The sequence below is a fragment of the Oncorhynchus clarkii genome, chromosome 5 (genome assembly GCF_045791955.1).
Source record: "Oncorhynchus clarkii lewisi isolate Uvic-CL-2024 chromosome 5, UVic_Ocla_1.0, whole genome shotgun sequence".
NCBI lineage: Eukaryota > Metazoa > Chordata > Actinopteri > Salmoniformes > Salmonidae > Oncorhynchus > Oncorhynchus clarkii.
Window position 1 is genome coordinate 51,314,575 of NC_092151.1, and position 24,034 is coordinate 51,338,608.

The 24,034-nt window shown below is 42.0% G+C and overlaps 1 protein-coding gene across 1 annotated transcript in view; it reads left to right on the forward strand.

Annotated features, from left to right (window-relative positions):
• LOC139410071 (PEX5-related protein-like) overlaps nt 1-24,034 on the forward strand; it is a 183,263-nt gene that overhangs the window by 107,191 nt on the left and 52,038 nt on the right. Inside the window, exons 3-4 of the mRNA XM_071155507.1 lie at nt 10,034-10,145; nt 22,293-22,508. Coding sequence (XP_071011608.1) covers nt 10,034-10,145; nt 22,293-22,508 — 328 coding nt within the window. The remainder of the gene's footprint in view (nt 1-10,033; nt 10,146-22,292; nt 22,509-24,034) is intronic.

Here is a 24,034-nt window from a genome sequence, read left to right on the forward strand (position 1 = left end):
CACGGTTTGGCTTTTTCAAGAGAGGCTTTATTACTGCCACTTTTAGTGAGTTTGGTACACATCTGGTGGATAGGGAGCCGTTTATTATATTCAACATAGGAGGGCCAAGCACAGGAAGCAGCGCTTTCACTAGATTAGTTGGAATAGGGTCCAGTATGCAGCTTGAAGGTTTAGAGGCCAAGACTATTTTCATCAATGTGCCAAGAGATATAGTATTCAAAAACTTGAGTGTCTCCCTTGATCGTAGGTCCTGGCAGTGTTGTGCAGACACAGGTTAATTGTTATTTGTATAAATATGCAGATTTAAAGAGGAGTTTGTAATTTGATTTCTAATGATTATGATCTTTTCATCAGCAAAGTTCATGAATTTATCACTGCTGAAGTGAAAGCCATCCTCTCTTGGGGAATGCTGCTTTTTAGTTAGCTTTGCGACAGTATCAAAAATACATTTTGGATTGTTCTTATTCTCCTCAACTAAGTTGGAAAAATAGAATGATCTCTTCAGATAACCCGAGATCAGGTTACAGTGGGTCCGCTCTACAGCGTGCTCCCTCTCATAGGGGGGGAGAGCGGGAAGTCGGCTGTTTTATCATATAATACGCTGCCTCTATGTTCTGTAGTGTTCGAGGTTGGAATGTAAACTGTGGAACACAGAGAGACCCTTGGACATCAAATGTTAATAATTAAACAATATTTATATTTTTGAGAATGTGGGAGTTGTCCATGGACACTTAAGGGACAGTCATGACGAGTGTCTTTCATTTGGTGATCTCAAGAAGGACAGGAAACCCACATTACTGTATCTCTATTTGTGTATACTTTTCAATTATCAGATTTACGTCTAGATGTTGGATAAAATGAATGAGTAAATATGAATGTATTTGTGAAAAGATGTAATGTGATGTTAGGCTTCTAAATGAGAGTATTGATGTTCATATAAAGTTGAACTAGTCATTGGCCATGCCAGTGTGAGGCCAGACATTACGTCAGGCTTATGGCATCGCCCCTTTTTCCACAGGGTATAAAACCCACTTCCTACAAAATGTACATTAAGTCAGAGAACGTCGGGAGTCCCCACGTTGGAATGGCTACAATTCTATAGGCCATTAGACTAGAAAACATGGAGCTGTCGGTACATTTTGAAAACTCTATAGGCCCAGAAGACCAGACAGCGTGTAGTGTTGGCTACACGTCTGGAAATGGTTAAACTCTGAGACTATCGATCACTACAGAATAAGAGCAAATCCTAGACGTAGAATTACTAGTCTGCAGCTGGAAATTACGTAAGTCTAGTACGAGAATACCGACAACAGCAGAATCATCTATTCGATGCAACGACCATCTGTATGCCTGATGTATCCATTACAACAGACAGTATCCAGAGCCACTGAGAAAGCGACAACTACGAAAGACATTGTGACTTCTGGGGAAGTTAAACAGAGACACTGATGAACTGACTCCTCAGCAGTCAGACCGGTGATTCCAGCAGAGAAGACAATAACGACATACGGGCATAAATATATACATTGCAATTGTTCTCAAATGAGCGACCGTTCATGTGCAAAGGATTAGCATTTCAATGAATATAATTATCAACTGTGTGTAGTGAATCCATTTAGTCTTTCCCGCTCTTATCTGTCCCCACCCCTTTCCATTGTCTACCAAGCTATCATACCAGTTTAGCCCACTAGGGACTTATCAATGCATTGTGTTAGTAACCGATATCTACTGTTTGTTTGTTATGCACTTCTGTGATTAGTTAGTTAAAAAAATATTTATGTTATTTTACCAGGTAAATTGACTAAAAACACATTCTCATTTACAGCAACAACCTGGGGAATAGTTACAGGGGATGAATGAGCCAATTGTAAACTGGGGATTATTAGGTGACTGTGATGGTTTGAGGGCCAGATTGGGAATTTAGCCAGGACACTGGGGTTAACACACCTACTCTTACAATAAGTGCCATGGGATCTTTAATGACCTCAGAGAGTCAGGACACCCATTTAACATCCCATCTGAAAGACAGCACCCTACACAGGGCAGTGTCCTCCAATCACCGCCCTGGGGAATTGGGATATTTTTTAGACCAGAGGAAAGAGTGCCTCCTACTGGCCCTCCAACACCACTTCTAGCAGCATCTGGTCTCCCATCCAGGGACTGACCAGGACCAACCCTGCTTAGCGTCAGAAGCAAGCCAGCAGTGGTATGCAGGATGGTATGCTGCTGGCTAAGTTAGTTAGTAAATAAATAATTAAGCCAATTTGTATATCGCTGATTCATCATTTAGGCTAGGGTTCGTGCAGATATCCAAGGGTTTGCGACCTTCAGTAATGAGAACTGATGAGGTTGTAATGATACATTAATAGAAGACTAATCGATACGAAAATATCTGAAGAGTCAATTCAAGAAATAGAGAATATATAAACATTGTCCCGTGGTACCCCGACTTCCTAGTTAAAATTAAAGTTTACATGATTAGTTTAATCACGTAATAATAATTACACATAGATAATTGATTTGATAAAATAACAGTCTTCACATATAATGATAGTCACAGACACGACAACACTATGGATGCAAGGATTAACCATCCATGATATAACAATTTTAGTAACCTTGTTTTAAGCTATACAGTGGTTGTTTACATTTACTTTGTTCACAAACATTGGAGTAAAACAAGCTTATATTTTGGGTTTTGATGAGGTACGACAGTTGAACTAAGCTCATGAGGCATTCATACCTTGTATTCTTCAATAATGAATGCTTACATATAATTTGCCTGGCTACCCAGATTACGGCCAAAGCTACACCACGCCCACAGAGTTAGTTTCTTCTCCTCAATGAGTCTGGCTTCTTAGTACCTCCCCAAACTTTCACAGAATGTGAACACATTCTGAGCTGTCTGATTGCTCCAGAAACTGATGGGTTGGGTCAGAGCCAGAATTTATGTGGGTAAAGCGGCGGTTTGAAAATGTGTCATTGGCTATGATACTCTGATTTAGTTAGAGTTCATCCAATCGCTGATGACTTCGTTTTGTTTGCCCCTTTAACAGGCATTGACTTTCATACAGAAAAACTTTTACATGTCTAATTGCAAGTTCACATGTGAGAAACAATCACATGTGGACATTTTTCACATATGTAACTGTGAAAGGTTTTATTTTTTTTACATAGAGTTTTTTCCTACATGTGAACCTGCAAATTAGATTTTCATATGTGACTGAATTTACATGTGAACTTGCAATTCACATGTGAGGTGAAAACAGTTTGTTCACCTCACGTGAAAATGTGGTGTTAAAATGTAAACTCTAAATGTAATACGTGTGAAAATATGGTTTCACTTGGGAAATTTAAGCTCAACATGTGAAAACAGCTAATTAATTTGCCGTGTTTTTTTTGTAAGACCCTGTAGTCCTTCTCTCAGTGCTTCTCAAAGCCATCACTTGTCATTAGCCGGTTGGGGTCTGTCCCCTTAATAGTTCCCATTAATGTCAGCAATCTTTTTATATTTGTGCCAAAAGTGAGGCACATTTTGTAATAGAATACAGGGGAAATTATCTAATTAAGTGGCAGGGGCCCTAAAAGACCTCCAAAATGATTTGCTTCTCTCATTAAGGGCCCATTTTGCTGAAAATTATACAGCAGGATGTTACGCTTTGAGGTTTGGAGGATGAAATTAAGTGAGGAATTCAATTCCTTCATAAAACAATCGATCATAACTTTTGGCTGGAGGTGCCTCCATGCAACACTTAGCTATTACAGTTCAAGTATCTTGGAACTCAAATTGTTCTCCCCAAGCAAACATACAATATATTTGCACTGGCATTCCTCATAACTGTTTGACAACCTATTATATGATAATGTACAAATTGTCTTAAAACAACATAGTACAGTACAAAATTATAGGATACAAGATTATTATTCAAGCTCAATAACGTGCCTAAAAAGACAGCTAATACTGTAGCTATTTCTCTCTCTGCACTAAATCAACAACAGCAGAGGGTGAAGTGAGGTAACTTCAAACTGTCTTCCTTGGAAATAAACAAAGTTAGTTAGTCTCAGCGCAGGATAAAACACTAATAAACTCCAATTAAGTAAACTGAGCCAGCATTTTCAGGTTGCTGCAGATTCAGAACACTCCCACAGTTAGTCATTCACAGACAATCACATTCACATTTATCTTGTATACTGAATATATTTATTTATTACACCTTTATTTAACCAGGTAGGCAAGTTGAGAACAAGTTCTCATTTACAATTGCGACCTGGCCAAGATAAAGCAAAGCAGTTCGACACATACAACAACAGAGTTACACATGGAGTAAAACAAACATACAGTCAATAATACAGTAGAAAAATAAGTATATATACTATGTGAGCAAGTGAGGTGAGATAAGGGAGGTAAAGGCAAAAAAAAGGCCATGGTGGCGAAGATAATACAATATAGCAAGTAAAACACTGGAATGGTTGATTTGCAGTGGAAGAATGTGCAAAGTAGAGATAGAAATAATGGGGTGCAAAGGAGCAAAATAAATAAATACAGCAGGGAAAGAGGTAGTTGTTTGGGCTAAATTATAGATGGGCTATGTACAGGTGCAGTAATCTGTGAGCTGCTCTGACAGCTGGTGCTTAAAGCTAGTGAGGGAGATAAGTGTTTCCAGTTTCAGAGATTTTTGTAGTTCGTTCCAGTCATTTGCAGCAGAGAACTGGAAGGAGAGGCGACCAAAGGAAGAATTGGTTTTGGGGGTGACCAGAGAGATATACCTGCTGGAGCGCTTGCTACAAGTGGGTGCTGCTATGGTGACCAGCGAGCTGAGATAAGGGGGACTTTACCTAGCGGGGTCTTGTAGATGACCTGGAGCCAGTGGATTTGGCGACGAGTATGAAGCGAGGGCCAGCCAACGAGAGCATACAGGTCGCAGTGGTGGGTAGTATATGGGGCTTTGGAGACAAAACGGATGGCACTGTGATAGACTGCATCCAATTTATTGAGTAGGATATTGTAGGCTATTTTATAAATGACATCGCCAAAGTCGAGGACTGGAAGGATGGTCAGTTTTACAAGGGTATGTTTGGCAGCATGAGTGAAGGATGCTTGGTTGTGAAATAGGAAGCCAATTCTAGATTTAACTTTGGATTGGAGATGTTTGACGTGAGTCTGGAAGGAGAGTTTACAGTCTAACCAGACACCTAGGTATTTGTAGTTGTCCACATATTCTAAGTCAGAGCCGTCCAGAGTAGTGATGTTGGACAGGCGGGCAGGTGCAGGCAGCGATCGGTAGAAGAGCATGCATTTAGTTTTACTTGTATGCATTGAAGCTCGCCTGGAGGGTTGTTAACACAGTGTCCAAAGATGGGCCAGAAGTATACAGAATGGTGTCGTTTGCGTAGAGGTGGATCAGAGACTCACCAGCAGCAAGAGTGACATCATTGATGTATACAGAGAAGAGAGTCGGTGCAAGAATTTAACCCTGTGGCACCCCCATAGAGACTGCCAGAGCCCCGGCAAAAGACCCTCCGATTTGACACACTGAACTTTATCAGAGAAGTAGTTGGTGAACCAGGCGAGGCAATCATTTGAGAAACCAAGGCTGTCGAGTCTGCCGATGAGGATGTGGTGATTGACAGAGTCGAAAGCCTTGGCCAGGTCAATGAATACGGCTGCACAGTATTGTTTCTTATCGATGGCGGTTAAGATATCGTTTAGGCCCTTGAGAGTGGCTGAGGTGCACCCATGACCAGCTCTGAAACCAGATTGCATAGCGGAGAAGGTATGGTGGGATTCGAAATGGTCGGTAATCGGTTTCTTGACTTGGCTGTCGAAGACCTTAGAAAGGCAGGGTATGATAGATATACAGTGCCTTGCGAAAGTATTCGCCCCCCTTGAACTTTGCGACCTTTTGCCACATTTCAGGCTTCAAACATAAAGATATAAAACTGTATTTTTTTGTGAAGAATCAACAACAAGTGGGACACAATCATGAAGTGGAACGACATTTATTGGATATTTCAAACTTTTTTAACAAATCAAAAACTGAAAAAATTGGGCGTGCAAAATTATTCAGCCCCCTTAAGTTAATACTTTGTAGCGCCACCTTTTGCTTTAACAAATCAAAAAATTACAGCAGTAAGTCGCTTGGGGTATGTCTCTATCAGTTTTGCACATCGAGAGACTGAAATTTTTTCCCATTCCTCCTTGCAAAACAGCTCGAGCTCAGTGAGGTTGGATGGAGAGCATTTGTGAACAGCAGTTTTCAGTTCTTTCCACAGATTCTCGATTGGATTCAGGTCTGGACTTTGACTTGGCCATTCTAACACCTGGATATGTTTATTTTTGAACCATTCCATTGTAGATTTTGCTTTATGTTTTGGATCATTGTCTTGTTGGAAGACAAATCTCCATCCCAGTCTCAGGTCTTTTGCAGACTCCATCAGGTTTTCTTCCAGAATGGTCCTGTATTTGGCTCCATCCATCTCCCCATCAATTTTAACCATCTTCCCTGTCCCTGCTGAAGAAAAGCAGGCCCAAACCATGATGCTGCCACCACCATGTTTGACAGTGGGGATGGTGTGTTCAGCTGTGTTGCTTTTACGCCAAACATAACGTTTTGCATTGTTGCCAAAAAGTTCAATTTTGGTTTCATCTGACCAGAGCACCTTCTTCCACATGTTTGGTGTGTCTCCCAGGTGGCTTGTGGCAAACTTTAAACAACACTTTTTATGGATATCTTTAAGAAATGGCTTTCTTCTTGCCACTCTTCCATAAAGGCCAGATTTGTGCAATATACGACTGATTGTTGTCCTATGGACAGAGTCTCCCACCTCAGCTGTAGATCTCTGCAGTTCATCCAGAGTGATCATGGGCCTCTTGGCTGCATCTCTGATCAGTCTTCTCCTTGTATGAGCTGAAAGTGTAGAGGGACGGCCAGGTCTTGGTAGATTTGCAGTGGTCTGATACTCCTTCCATTTCAATATTAATCGCTTGCACAGTGCTCCTTGGGGTGTTTAAAGCTTGGGAAATCTTTTTGTATCCAAATCCGGCTTTAAACTTCTTCACAACAGTATCTCGGACCTGCCTGGTGTGTTCCTTGTTCTTCATGATGCTCTCTGCCCTTTTAACGGACCTCTGAGACTATCACAGTGCAGGTGCATTTATACGGAGACTTGATTACACACAGGTGGATTGTATTTATCATCATTAGTCATTTAGGTCAACATTGGATCATTCAGAGATCCTCACTGAACTTCTGGAGAGAGTTTGCTGCACTGAAAGTAAAGGGGCTGAATAATTTTGCACGCCCAATTTTTCAGTTTTTGATTTGTTAAAAAAGTTTGAAATATCCAATAAATGTCGTTCCACTTCATGATTGTGTCCCACTTGTTGATTCTTCACAAAAAAATACAGTTTTATATCTTTATGTTTGAAGCCTGAAATGTGGCAAAAGGTCGCAAAGTTCAAGGGGGGCGAATACTTTCGCAATGCACTGTAGCTTTGGCTTTTCTAAATTGCCTGTGTATATTGGTTTCTAGCTTCCCTGATAAGTTGCATATCACAGGGGGCTGTTCAATGCTAATGTAGAACGCCATAGGATGTCTTTGTGTTGGTTAAGGGCAGTAAGGTCTGTTCCTGGTTCTAAATTTCTTGAATGGGGCATGCTTATTTAAGATGGTGAGGAAGGCATTTAAAAAAAACAGGCATCCTCTGACGGGATGAGATCAATATCCTTCCAGGATACCCCGGCCAGGTCGATTAGAAAGGCCTGCTCGCTGAAGTGTTTCAGGGAGCGTTTTGACAGTGATGAGTGGACGTCGTTTGACCGCTGACCCATTACAGATGCAGGCAATGAGGCAGTGATCGCTGAGATCTTGGTTGAAAACAGCAGAGGTGTATTTAGAGGGCAAGTTGGTGAGGATGATATCTATGAGGGTGCCTGTGTTTACGGCTTTGGGGTGGTACCTGGTAGGTTCATTGATAATTTGTGTGAGATTGAGGGCCACAAGCTTAGATTGTAGGATGGCTGGGGTGTTAAGCATGTTCCAGTTTAGGTCACCTAGCAGCACGTGCTCTGAAGATAAATGGGGCAATGAGTTAACATATGGTGTCCAGAGCACAGCTGGGGGCAGAGGTGTGGTCTATAGCAGAACTCTTCAGCTAACTAGCTCCGGAATAATTGATGTTTGCTCCGGGATCGACATAAGCCAATAGTCACACGGATAGCAGCTAGCTAGCTGCGAGATCCAGGTGTAAATGTCCAGAGCTTGCGGTTGAAATCCGTGGATATGGAGAGAAAAATAGGCCCGGTATGTTCTGGTCTGAGTCGCATTGTACAAAACTGGTGATAGATTTTCGAGTTAAAGGATAGCTGATGACCACAATCCGTGGTTAGCTGAATACTAACGTTAGCCAGTAAACTGGCTAGCTTCTGGTTAGCTTCTGGTTAGCTTCTATTGTAGATTTCAGATTTGAGGTAAAAAAAAACACATTTTTTTTATTGGCAAGGCGGGTTGCAGGAGAGTGTTTTGAAGTTGAGTTTTTGGAAAATAAAATAGATAAAAGATATGCGAAGAAAGGTGTAAATATATATATATATATATATATACACACATACACGGAACACGACAAGACAAGACGAGGACAAAGGACGTCTGACTGCTATGCCATCTTCACAAATATCTTCGTCAGAGTAGAGCTATTATTCACACAAGTTTACAGGAAATCGATTTTCGTGTCATTCTGAAAGGGAAACAAAAGTCCGCACTGAGAAAATTGTCTGTCTATTGATCTACAAAAGTACTTGTAATCGTCATACAATTTTCTGTGAGATACCGTACAGTACAAAAAATGCTGAGTAAGGAGGACCATTTCTTTGTCAGCTAGCCTATTGTCCCAAATTGACAAGTGAAGAATAATACTTTTACTAATTCTCAAATATGCTGAGATGCAGCTAATCAGTTTCCCAATTTAGCAATTATTGGTGGGGTCAAAGGTTATTTTTTAAAAATTTGGCTTGAAGTTTTTAATTCCAAGAAGATACAGTTGCATCAATGTTAGCTCGAGCACATACGGACGGGTCATGAAACAGTGAGAAGCGCCTTTCATATCAAGCGTATTGTATGGCAGGCTGAGTGCAACTTCATAGCTTGTAATACATTCTTTAGTGCCTTCATTAAGATTTTGCATGCAAACACAACTCTGGAGAGCAAGGATGGAAAATGTCATGTTTCCTCTCCGACAACATTGTGTACACATGGCACAAGCAGAAAATAACGATGGTGGGGCCATTTTTATCAAACCAAATCAATACTTTCAATCTGATTTGTCACTAGAGCACAGGGTGGCAAATGGGCCAGTTAAACATGGGGCAACTACTTCAGGGTAATGATAATGGATGGGATGTGACATATGCCACATCAGTGTTGGCAAACCTACAGCGACAGCCCAAGGATGCCTCACAGGCAAGGTGATTAGCTTTAGCATGGGTTTGGGAAGTGAGGTAAACAACTGCTAATGGCTTAGCAATTACACTTGGGGACACACACCCACCGTAAGTCTCCGCCTCTGCCAAGGCTGGATAAATGGGCACTGGGAGAGGCAGATGATGGATTCACAGAGCTAGCACTCAACTGAGCTGTGGGTCCTCAGGGGAAAAACAGAACACCCATGAACTGGTGGGGGGGATGGGGAGGATTGGTGGGTCACATAAGATCATGTCATCACTTTGTTTGAATTACATTTTTTTTAAAACAGAGGATCACTACAAAGTGCACAGTGGATACAGTTCATAACAAAAAATACATCTGTCAAATGAAGTGGACATCAGAGTGGCTGGGTCAAATAGAGTGGCATGTTTCTGTGTGTTTGTCTGTGCAGGTGTGTTGAGTGGGGGGGGGGGAACAATACACCGTTTCTAATGCCACACATCAATCACCACATGTTATAACGTCTGGGTCACGTTGTCATTTCCAAGAGAAGGGTCAAAGGGGCATGTTGTGTCTGAGTTTGAGCAGTGTTGTCTGCTTGCAATTCCAGCTGGTGAGTGAGCAACAAGAGAGCCGCCCCCTGCTAAGCCCCTCCATCGACGACTTTCTCTGTGAGACCAAGTGCGATGGAGCTGCCCGCCCAGTGACTTCAAACACAGCAGGTACCTCCACTGACCTCCCACTCCTCTCTGTCTACCCAGCCCCGACGGCTGCAGTCACACCTTCATGCATTAGTCATTGGCATTTCATAACACTATGACATAACACTGTAACCTATTTCAGACAGAAAACAGGGTGTCACCTGTAAAACCAACAAAGGCAATGTTTATATGACTCCCTTTCAAACAGCCCCTTATTTACCACTTTCTTATAGGTAACAGAATGGTAACAGAATGCTAACTCAGGTTTTTAACTTTAAAATGCATGCCAAATGGAAACCAATGATTGCAAAGTTATACCATACATCTCTGTGCGCAAGGCCTCTGATTGGCTGAATACCCTGGGGCGCAGGATGGTTGGAGTTTTGAATAAAGCAGCATGACAGAAATATGATACCAAGTTTTCAAGTTCAAGTTTCTTTAATAAGATACAGTGCCTTCACTAAACCTAGTCCTAACCTTAACCTTAACCCATATCCTAACCCTAAACCTAACCCTAACCTTAGTAGCCAGTTGCTTATCAACAGATAATACAGTACAGATGGTCATACTATCTACAGTGCCTTCAGAAAGTATTCACACCCCTTGATGTTTTCCAAATGTTGTTGTGTTACAGCCTGAATTTAAAATTGATTAGATTGAGTTTTTTGCCACTGGCCTACACGCAATACCCCATAATGTCAAAGTGGAATTATACTGAAAACATATATAAACGCAACATTCAAAGTGTTGGTCCCATGTTTCATGAGCTGAAATAAAATATCCCAGACATTATCCACACACACAGAAAGCGTATTTCTCATTTTTTTTTGCCACAAATTTGTTTACATCTCTGTTAATGAGCATTTCTCCTTTGCCGAGATAATCCATCCACCTGGCAGGTGTGGCATGTCAAGAAGCTAATTAAACAGCATGATCATCACACAGGTGCTGGGGACAATAAAAGGCCACTCTAAAATGTACATTTTAGAAATGTCATAGATGTCTCAAGTTGAGGGAGCATGCAATTGGCACGCTGACTGTAGGAATGTCGACTAGAGCTGTTGACTGATAATGTAATGTTAACTTCCCTACCATAAGCTACTCCAACGTCATTTTAGAGAATTTGTTGGTACGTCCAACTGGCCTCAACTGCAGACCACATGTAACCATGCCAGCCGAGACAGCTGAGGAAAGTATTTAGTCTGTAATAGAGCCCTTTTGTGGGGGGAAATCATTCTGATGACTGTGCCTGGCTCCAAAGTGGGTGGGCCTATGCCTAGTCATGTGAAATCCATAGATAAGAGCCTAATGAATTTATTTCAATTAACTGATTTCCTTATATGAACTGTAACACAGTAAAATCTTTGAAATGGTTGCATGTTGCATTCATATTTTTGTTCAGTATATGTTTTTTTGAAATGTTAACAAATTAATAAAACATTTAGTCAATAGTTATTCAACCCCTTTGCTATGGCAAGCCTAAATAAGTTCAGGAGTAAATGTTTGCTTAACAAGTCACAGAGTAAGTTGCATGGACTCACTCTGTGTGCAATAAGTAATTTAATTAATATGATTTTGAATGACTACCATCTCTGTACCCCGCACATAAAATTATCTGTAAGGTCCCTCAGTTGAGCAGTGGATTTCAAACACAGATTCAACCACAAAGACCAGGGAGGTTTTCTAATGCCTCGCAAAGATGGACAGCTATTGGTAGATGGGTAAAAAAAATAAAAAAAAACAGACATGGAATATTCCTTTGAGCATAGTGAAGTTATAAATTACACTTTGGATGGTGTATCAATACACCCAGTCACTACAAAGATACAGGCTTCCTTCCTAATTCACTTGCCGGAGAGGAAAGAAACTGCTCAGGGATTTCACCACGAGGCCAACGGTGACATCACTACAGATCCAGGTTCGATCCCGGTCTATGTCACAGCCGGCCGCCACAGGGAGACCCATCAGGCGATTGGCCCAGCATCATCTGGGTTAGGGGAGGGTTTGGCCGGCTAGGATGTCCTTGTCCCATCGCGCTCTAACGACTCCTTGTGATGGCCGGGCGCATGCACGCTGACTCTACGGTGTTTCCTCCGACACATTGGTGCGAGCAGTGTGTCAAGAGTAGTGTGGCTTGGCGTGGTCATGTTTCGGAGGACGCATAGCGCTCGACCTTCGCCTCTCCCGAGTTCGTACAGGAGTTGCAGCGATGGTGCAAGACTGAAATTTGGGCGACAAAGGGGGGAAAAGTAGTTTAATAGCTTTGATAGGAGAAAACTGAGAATGGATCAACATTGTAGTTACTCCTCAACAATGAAAAGAAGAAAGCCTGTATCCTCTTAGCGGTGGTACGCGCTAATAGCGTTTCGATCGGTGATGTCACTCGCTCTGAGACCTTGAAGTAGTGATTCCCCTTGCTCTGCAAGAGCCGTGGCTTTTGTGGCGCGATGGGTAACGATGCTTCGTGAGTGAATGTGGTTGATGTGTGCAGAGGGTCCCTGGTTCGAGCCCAGGTTGGAGCGAGGAGAAGGACGGAAGCTATACTGTTACATTTGCAACATGGCACGAAAGTAATACTGCAAAAAATGTGGCAAAGCATTTCAATTTTTGTGCTGTATACAAAGCGTTATGTTTTGCAGAAGAAAGAGACATATAGGGGACGTAGGTCTGGGTGCCTTGTAAGGATCTGACGGCGAGTGGGTAATCTGTCTCTAACATCGATCTTATTAGCCAATGTACAATCATTGGATAATAAAATAGACGAACTGCGAGCACGTATATCCAACCAACGGGACATTAAAAACTGTAATATCTTATGTTTCACAGAGTCGTGGCTGAATGACGACCTGAAAAACATACAGCTGGTGGGTTTTATGCTTTTTCGGCAGGATAGAACAGCAAGACGGTCTGTGTATATTTGTAAACAACAGCTGGTGCACAAAATGTAAGGAAGTCTTGAGGTTTTGCTCGGCTGAGGTAAGCTGTAGACCACACTATTTACCAAGACAGGTTTCATCTATATTCTTCGTAGCTGTCTATTTACCACCACAAACCGATGCTGGCACTAAGACCGCCTTCAATGAGCTTTATACGGCCATAAGCAAACAGGAATACGCTCATCCAGATGCGGCATTCCTAGTGGCCGGGGACTTTAATGCAGGGAAACTTAAATCCATTTTGCCTAATTTCTACCAGCATGTTAAATGTGAACCAGAGGGGGAAAAAACTATAGGCCACCTTTACTCCACACACAGAGACGCGTACCAAGCTCTCCCTCACCCTACATTTAGCAAATCTGACCATAATTCTATCCTCCTGATTCCTGCTTACAAACATAAACTAAAGCAGAAAAGCACCAGTGACTCGGTCAATAAAAAAGTGGTCAGACAGAGCAGACGCTAAACTACAGGACTGTTTTAATAGCAAAGACTGGAATATGTTCCGGGATTCTTCCGATGGCATTGAGGAGTACACCAAATCAATCACTGGCTTCATCAATAAGTACATTGATGACGTCGTCCCCACAGTGACTGTACGTACATACCCCAACCAGAAGCCATGGATTACAGGCAACATCCGCACCGCGCTAAAGGGTAGAGCTGCTGCTTTCAAGGAGCGGGACTCTAAACACAGAAGTTTATAAGAAATCCCACTATGCCCTCCGACGAACCATCAAACAGGCAAAGTGTCAATACAGGACTAAGATCGAAACATACTACACCGGCTCCGACGCTCGTCGGATGTGGCAGGGCTTGCAAACTATTACAGACTACAAAGGGAAGCACAGCTGCGAGCTGCCCAGTGACACAAGCCTACCAGATGAGCTGAATTACTATGCTCACTTCGAGGCAAGCAACACTGAAACATGCATGAGAGCATCAGCTGTTCCGGATGACTGTGTGATCAAGCTCCCAGTAGCCGATGTGAGTAAGACCATTAAACAGGTCAACATTCACAAGGCCACAGGGCCAGATGGATAACCAGGACGTGTACTCCGAGCATGCGCGGACCAACTGGCAAGTGTCTTCACTGACTTTTTCAACGTTTCCCTGACTCAAGTCTGTAATACCAACATGTTTCAAGCAGACCACCATAGTCCCTGTGCCCAAGAACACTAAAGGTAACCTACCTAAATGACTACCTACCCGTAGCACTCACGTCTGTAGCCATGAAATGCTTTGAAAGGCTGGTCATGGCTCAAATCAGCACCATTATCCCAGAAACCCTAGACCCACTCCAATTTGCATACCACCCCAGCAGATCCACAGATGATGCAATCTCTATTGCACTCCACACTGCCCTTTCCCACCTGGACAAAGGAACACCTATGTGAAAATGCTATTCATTGACTACAGCTCAGCGTTCAACATCATAGTGCCCTCAAAGCTCATCACTAAACTAAGGACCCTAGGACTAAACACAGGGTAGGTAACAACACATCTGCCATGCCATGCAGGTCCTCTACATGGGGGCCCCTCAGGGGTGTGTGCTCAGTCCCCTCCTGTACTCCATGTTCACTCATGACTGCATGGCCAGGCACGACTCCAACACCACCATTAAGTTTGCTGATGACATAACATTGGTAGGCCTGATCACCAACAATGATGAGACAGCCTATAGGGAGGAGGTCAGAGACCTGGTCGTGTGGTGCCAGGACAGCCACCTCTCCCTCAACGTGATCAAGACATGGAGATGATTGTGGCACGCCCCCCATTCACATCGACGGGGATGTAGTGGAGCAGGTTGAAAGCTTCAAGATCCTTGGTGTCTACATCACTGTCATGACTCTCCTGTGAGGTTCCAAAGGATCAGGTTACAGTGGATCAGCTCTACAGTGCTCTCTCTCTCTCCTGCAGGGGAGGGTTTTATGACAACTCACTCGATCGTAAACTATAGGCAGCAGACGATTCCTTTTTGTGTCTAAATTGGGTGATACGAATGTCTGTGTGCCTTGTGAAGTGTTTACTGCCCAAGAACTTCAACATCAAACAATGGGCACTGGGACAATATATTTCATCCTCTGAATGTTGGCAATGATGAGAAATGGAATGTGAAAGATGAATGTCCATTTTGTGATGTCATTAAAAGCTAAATGAAGACGTTATAATGAAAACATTGTAACTTTAAGGGTTTTCACAACGTGTATATCATGTTTACATACTTTCCGTTATATAGAAAATATCCAGTGTAAAGAGAATGTTTTTGTGATGATAAGATTGTGATTTTAGTTCTCTAACGAGATCATAGTAAATTGTGATACCTTGCCTCGTATCTGGACGTGCCCCAGGGAACCCAGAGAGTATGTCAGCATGACATAAACACCCCCTTTTTACCCGAGGGTATGAAGCATTTGAGTTAAGATTTAACATATCAGACTAGGATGACCAAGAGCTGCAGCTGAGGTCTACGATTAGTCACAACCCCGAAATGCAGATGAGGTTGAAGAAGACAAAGGAACCTCTTAACAATCAATGCTACGGTTGAGTAGCTGTTCTCAGTACTGTATCTAAGAAGGTGAATTAAAGCAGGACCATCCGGTTATTCTCTTCAAATCATTGTTCGTCTACATGGCTTTCATCACCACTCTGGGATCATCGACATGGCTGATTAGCCAGCCTCAGGAGACCACTCTTCCAGAATGAGTGCAAGTAAACAGACCACTAAGATGGACAGTGTGATATCTTGTGGTCAATCAGAGACTTAAACCCGAGAACAAAGGAGAGGGCCATCCAAAGAACAAGGCCTTGAACCCTTATCACTAAGCGGAAGCCGGCCCACGAAGGCCTGGGCCAAACAGAGATACCCGACGAAGACCTTAAATACGGAAATACATGCCTTACTTCTTACCCGTAAGGGCGGCAGTTTGGGGCAAGGTATTAGGGCTAAACGAAGCGTAGCTTACAAATCTCTCTCTCTCTCATAACCTATTCCGTGTGTATGTACACCTGTTATCATTTAGCTTGTTAGTAAATAAATAATCAACTCAATTTGTGTGGTACGGAATTATCATTGAGACCTGGGTTTGTGCCGATTTACGGAGTCTACGACATTCAGAATGAGACTGATATGAAGAAATTACAAATTAATGACTGGTAGGATATCGATATATTCTTGAGTTAATTTGGGAAACGGTAACTCATTAAACAAACTTTTACCAGTGTTCCTAATTCCTAATGAGTTAATTGTTACATTATCAATTGAATCAAGTAATAATTAAACGTAGTAGGTAATTATTCGATAAATAGCACAATAATGATAGTTTATTAGTAAGGTTGTGACATGACTATCATGGTCCAAACACACCAAGACAATCATGAAGAGGGCACGACAAAACCTATTCCCCCTCAGGAGACTGAAAAGAATTGGCATGGGTCCTCAGATCCTCAAAAAGTTATACAGCTGCCCCAGAGAGCATCCTGACTGGTTGCATCACTGCCTGGTATGGCCTCCGACCGCAAGGCACTACAGGGGGTAGTGCGTACGGCCCAGTACATCACTGGGGCCAAGCTTCCTGCCATCCAGGCTGTGTCAGAGGAAGGCCCTAAAAATTGTCAAAGACTCCAGCCACCTTAGTCATAGACTGTTCTCTCTGCTACCGCACGGCAAGCGGTACCGGAGCACCAAGTCTAGGTCCAAAAGGCTTCTAAACAGTTTCTACCCCCAAGCCATAAGACTCCTGAACGGCTAATCAAATGGCTACCCAGACTATTTGCATTGCCCCCCCCCCCCTCGTTTACACTGCTGCCACACTCTGTTTATTATCTATGCATAGTCACTTTAACTCTACCTACATGTAAATATTACCTCAATTACCTCGACTAACCGGTGCCCCCGCACATTGACTCTGTACCGGTACCCCCTGTATATAGCCTCACTACTGTTATTTTTCTTTAACTATTTGTTACTTTTATTTTTTACTTATCTATATTTTTACTTAACACTTTTTTTTTTTTAACTACATTGTTGATTAAGGGCTTGTAATGAAGCATTTCACTGTGACAAATAACATTTGATTTGAAATTCACCTTACGGCAGGACAATAAACTAAAACACAAGGCCAAATCCACACTGGAGTTGCATACCAAGAAGACAGTGAATGTTCCTGAGTGCCCGTGTCACGTGTGCTCCCACTCCAGCCTGTAGGTCACCAGGCTGCTCATTATGGCACACTCCTGTCACCATCATTACGCGCACCATCAGACTCACCTGGACTCCATCACTTCCCTGATTGATTACCTTCCCTATATATGTCACTCCTTTTGGTTCCTTCCCCAGGCATTATTGTTTCTGTTCCTGTGTCATGTCTGCACATTGTTCGTGTTTCTTATTTTGTATTATGTTGTGTTTATTTATTAAAAAACTCACTTCCTGAACTTGCTTCCAGACTCAGTGCACATCGTTACAGCCCTGTTTACAGTTTTTACTTAAATCTATGGCAAGACCTGAAAATTGCTGTTTAGGTAATGATCAAGAACCAATTTGACAAAGCTTGTTGCAAAATCCAGGTGTGGAAAGCACTTAGAGACTTAACGAGAAAAACTCACAGATGTAATTGCTGCCAAAGGTGCTTCTACAAAACATTGACTCGGGTGTGAATACTTATGTAAATTAGATTTGATTTTCAATTTAATGTGCACATTTTTCTAAAAACATGTTTTCACTTTGCCATTATGCATTATGTGTAGATGGGTGAGAGAAAAAAACAAACAATTTAATCCATTTCGAATTCAGGTTGTAACACCACAAAATGTTGGATAAGTCAAGGGGTGTGGATACTTTTGAAGGCACTGTATAGAAAGCCATCTGTGTACTTGAACAACAGCATAAATACACCGATTTGACTTTTGCATGAAAAAATAAAAAATAAAAAATCACCGCTGCACATGCTGCTGCCACTGTTTTGAACAGATCACATTATACTATTTAGAATGAGCAGCCAAGCTCATGAACGAACGCGTGCAGCAGTGAGAAGACAACAAGCATGCAGATGCAATAAGTGAAAACCCATTATCTAACTGGGAATACCTAGATAACATAATATCACAAAGGATTGTTCGCTATCCAGTTTACTTTCATTCTGAAATAACTTCATATTTCTGAGTTAGTCAGATATTAGTGTAGAAAGACGTGACATTGGCATAGCTATAGCTAACTGCTAGCTGCTAGCAAAAGGTACATAACTGATTCATTTGATCAAAACATTGATAAATAGTTTGGTCAATGTTTCTTCAAATGACTGTAGCTGGTAAATGAATATGATCATGCTTTGTGATATTACTTGAAGAACAGTGCAGATGCAACGTTTTGTAACAGAATGACGGCAAACAGCACAAACTGTCATAATATTACCAAACTTTGTATTTGCCCTGTTTGGGAGGGGTGGGGGGGTGTTGTTAGGGAGATCTTTAACAATAAGAGTGTTAATGAATTTCCCTGCATAAAAACCAAGATCCATTTTATGACCCCAAACCTGTTTTTTGGTTACAGGGTCTGTGAAAATACTGATACATGATTAGGTCTTGAGGTGGGTTTTAATATACCATGCAATTGTTTTACCCCCCTACCCCTTTCCGATATACTGTATAAAGGCGGCGGTATGGTCAAAAATACATATATTTGTCTGTATATGAAAAGGGTAAGAGTAACAATATGGAAATTGACAGAAGTTCATGTAATAGAGGGCAACCATGACACTCCAGTGGGAATTTTCCTCCACTAAGAAGTTATGTCAGGGGGATTGTGTTATTGCGTCATGGTGGTCATCAATATTTGGTATGCTAAATGCTTATTTGTTGGAATTATTGTGAATAAATGAATAAACAATATCCCCATTTTAAATAGAATTGTAACTAAGTAAACTTATACTCTGTTTTATTATATCTGATTAACAATATGAGTTCATAAGAAGGGATTGTGTGACACGGACAAGGAGTAATTAAAGTTAATGAACACCATTCCAACTAGGAAGAAACAAATGGGTTGGGGACTGTGTAAACACATAAGGTCGTTAACCTAGCGTTGAACCTACAGAAACTTAGCTCTGGGGTTTTTAGATAAGACAGTGAGTGCATTCCTAGGTTTTCTGTTAATTAGAACTGTCAGCTCAGTGGTGATCGATAATGTTGAGGGGTCAAAAGTTACCTGGGAGTGTGTTAGTAAGTTAGAATGAACTTTTCACCTCACTTTGTCCCGGTCGAGAGGAGGGGATTCTGTTAAAGCAATGAAATTACGTCATGATCTGTATATAAACTGTTGCTCGTGGTTAAGTGGGAGCGCGCTCCGAGAATAAATTCTGTTACCTATTATTGAAAGACTGGTCTGCGTCTATTTTATGCAAACAAGAATCTTATAAATTCTCATAAAATAGATTCAGGGTTTTCAATTGATGAAAACACATTGGCATAATTAAATTACATTAACAATATTGCAAACAATAAAGACACGACCACTTAATCCTGCTATTAGTGTGCTGAGGAAAGTACTGTAACTAAAAGTATGGGCACAAGCATGCCCGTTTTAGCTAAAGTCAGAAGTTCACGTCTGATGCCCGCTGTGTCCTCACACTGAGTGGATTGGGATGATTAAAAATGACAGTTTGCAGGTTCCCAATTGAAGGTCAGTGGCTCAGCAGAGGATTAGTGAGTGGAAACAACAGCGACTCACTTCCTCGGTAATATCCACAGGTTGAGCTGTTTCGTTACAAAAGTCTAAGACAAACCTCCGTCCTTGACAATAGCAATAGACACTTTGATCTCCAATAGCCTAGAAAAAAGGCTTGCAAAAGATCCATTGATATCATTGTTCTCTTACGATTCACACAAACCAGACTTTACCTGACCACAATAAACTGCAATAAGGAATCTTTAGCACTCTAAAACATTATAATGTTAAGGTTGTTGAAAGCAGTGGTCAGAAGGTTAGCTGACATCATCCTCCAAAAATATAATAGAAACACTTGGGAACCCTTAGATGACCATGACGATGTAGAAATGAATCAATTAAATGAATGAATAGTGATGCTCAGCACACTATGATAGAGACGGTATACTATCCTTCGTATACATACACATCTAATATGCCTTCAGCTGGAAAGACTATGAGGAGGACTTCTTTTCAAGGCATTATCATCATCATCAAGTAGACGCAAGGGTACCCAAACAGTTTGTCCGTCTTGATTTCTTTCAGCACATCTGGCTTTTCTCCTGACACTGATAACACTTCAGACAACATCTCCATCTCCCACAAGTGTTTCCTCTGATTTCTAATTGCATTTATCTTTTGAGGAGCACAGAGATATCAGGAGGGGAACACACTAATTATCTACAGATTACATTCAGAGGATCATCCCGTTTGTTTGTCATAAAACAGCAGTGAGTTAAATACCGGGGGATTTGTGTACACACAGGGGCTGAATACTGCAGAACCATCATATATATACACTGACGAAAAATATAAATGGAACATGCAACAAATTCAATGATTTTACTGAGTTACAGTTCATATGAGGAAGTCAGTCAATTGAAATAAATTCATCAGGCCCTAATCTATCGATTTCACATGACTGGGCAGGGGCGCAGCCATGGGTGGGCCTGGGAGAGCATAGGCCCACCCACTTGGCAGCCAGAAGGGAAGGGCCCACCCACTGGGGAGCCAGACCCAGCCAATCAGAATGAGTTTTTTACTCACAAAAAGAGATTTATTACAGACAGAAAAACTCCTAGGTTTCATCAGCTGTCCGGGTGGCTGGTCTCAGACGATCTTGCAGGTCAAGAACCCGGATGTGGAGGTCCTGGGCTGGTGTAGTTACACGTGGTCTTCGGTTGTGAGGTCGGTTGGACCAAATTCTCTAAAACGGCATTGGAGGTGGCTTACGGTAGAGAAATGAACATTCAACTCTCTGGCAACAGCTCTGGTGGACATTCCTGCAGTCAGCATGCTTATTGCATGCTCCCTCAAAACATCTGTGGCATTGTGTTGTGTGAGAAAACTGCACATTTTAGAGTGGGGTTTATTGTCCCCAGCACAAGGTGCACCTGTGTAATGATCATGCTGTTTAATAAGCCTCTTTATATGCCACACCTGTCAGGTGGATGGATTATCTTGGCAAAGGAGAAATGCTCAAACTATTTTTGTTCAGTGTATTTTATATGGCCAGTGAAATCAGAGCAATGGAATGATATCTCTTATAACTGTATTACAATAGCAGTGTATATTACCTCACAATTTCACTGTAACAAACTAGCTTGAACAATGCAGAAAAAGCCAGTTTAAAACACATTTTGATATATCAAAGGAACTACATCAACATATGCCATTATTAATTGTGTCTTTGTACACCTCAATTCAATTATTTGCTGCCAATGTTTACACCAAGACAATAAACTAAACCATCTTTTTGAATTTGTTAAATCTTTCTGCATAGCCTCTTTGCATAAAACTTAACATGTTGATCTACTCACAATTGAATTTAAATGAATTAACTCCAATACATTTAGTTATTCATCTGTATAGATGTCTAATGTGCCATCTGACTAAGTAGTTATGGCACTGTTCTTACCTTTATTCTAATGAAACCTATCAGCACATAATTATGAAGACGGGAAGGGCCTTTTTATTCACATACTATATGCTGTGAGCAGTTAAATGTACATTAACCTGAAAAAAAAAGCCTTCATCGTGTCTTTGCGGTCTGTCGAACAAGTCGAGGGCTTCAAGTTCCTTCGTGTCCACATCACTAAGAAACTATCAGGATCCACATACATCAACACAGTCGTGAAGAGAGCACAACAACGCCTATTCCCTCTCAAAATGCGGAAAATGTTTTGGCATGGGCCCTCAGATCATCGAAAAGTTCTGAAGCTGCACCATAAAGAGTTAATCTTGACAGGTTGCATCACCGCCTGGTCTGACAACTGTTTGGAATCCGATCGCAAGGTGCTACAGAGGATGGTGCGAAACAGCCCAGTGCATCACTGAGGCCGAGCTCCTTGCCATCCAAGACCTCTATACCAGGTGGTGTCAGAGGAAGGCCCTAAAAATTGTCAAAGTTTGTTGAGGAATGTTAATTCGTACATCATGACAGCTTTGTTTAGGGAGATGCGTCTCTCTGTAAAGAAAATATTTGAACTGTATACTAAGAATCTAAACTAGTGTGATCTACCCTTACAGTTCTGACCTCCACATTGGACCTATTGGACCTCAGCGAGCCCGGAGAAAGAATGAACAGCAAACAGGACAAGAGCCCTCTGTTGTCGTCGCATGGGGAAGGGCCCAAGAACGGGCCTCACCGAAAGAAGACAACAGATGAGACAGAGCTGATCCGGGTGGCTGTGGAACAGACTGCCCCCAGCTCACACACTCCCGATAGAGTGTCACTAGACTCAGGTACAAGCACTGGAGCAGATGGTTTACCACTGAAACTATTGTCCATTTATAGTGAATCCTTATTTCATATACAGTATTTTTGGTATACAAGATTGTACTGGCAATTCTCACATAGAAACATCATTGGAAGGAAGGATGTTTGAAATGTAAAAAGCTTTTTTTTTTTTATCATGATGAAAGTGCCAATTTTAGGCCCTTTTAAGACCTAAACATGCCACCTGTAAGAGCCGTACATGATACAGACAACATCTTGGTGTCATTACATTCCTTATATCAAATCAAATCAAATCAAATTTTATTTGTCACATACACATGGTTAGCAGATGTTAATGCGAGTGTAGCGAAATGCTTGTGCTTCTAGTTCCGACAATGCAGTAATAACAGTAATCTAACTAACAATTCCCAAACTACTGTCTTGTACACAGTGTAAGGGGATAAAGAATATGTACATAAGGATATATGAATGAGTGATGGTACAGAGCAGCATAGGCAAGATACAGTAGATGGTATCGAGTACAGTATGTACAAATGAGATGAGTATGTAAACAAGTGGCATAGTTTAAAGTGGCTAGTGATACATGTATTACATAAGGATACAGTCGATGATATAGAGTACAGTATATACGTATGCATATGAGATGAATAATGTAGGGTAAGTAACATTATATAAGGTAGCATTGTTTAAAGTGGCTAGTGATATATTTACATCATTTCCCATCATTTCCCATTATTAAAGTGGCTGGAGTTGAGTCAGTGTCAGTGTGTTGGCAGCAGCCACTCAGTGTTAGTGGTGGCTGTTTAACAGTCTGATGGCCTTGAGATAGAAGCTGTTTTTCAGTCTCTCGGTCCCAGCTTTGATGCACCTGTACTGACCTCGCCTTCTGGATGATAGCGGGGTGAACAGGCAGTGGCTCGGGTGGTTGATGTCCTTAATGATCTTTATGGCCTTCCTGTGACATCGGGTGGTGTAGGTGTCCTGGAGGGCAGGTAGTTTGCCCCCGGTGATGCGTTGTGCAGACCTCACTGCCCTCTGGAGAGCCTTACGGTTGAGGGCAGTGCAGTTGCCATAACAGGCGGTGATACAGCCCGCCAGGATGCTCTCGATTGTGCATCTGTAGAAGTTTGTGAGTGCTTTTGGTGACAAGCCGAATTTCTTCAGCCTCCTGAGGTTGAAGAGGCGCTGCTGCGCCTTCTTCACGATGCTGTCTGTGTGAGTGGACCAATTCAGTTTGTCTGTGATGTGTATGCCGAGGAACTTAAAACTTGCTACCCACTCCACTACTGTTCCATCGATGTGGATAGGGGGGTGTTCCCTCTGCTGTTTCCTGAAGTCCACAATCATCTCCTTAGTTTTGTTGACGTTGAGTGTGAGGTTATTTTCCTGACACCACACTCCGAGGGCCCTCACCTCCTCCCTGTAGGCCGTCTCGTCGTTGTTGGTAATCAAGCCTACCACTGTTGTGTCGTCCGCAAACTTGATGATTGAGTTGGAGGCGTGCGTGGCCACGCAGTCGTGGGTGAACAGG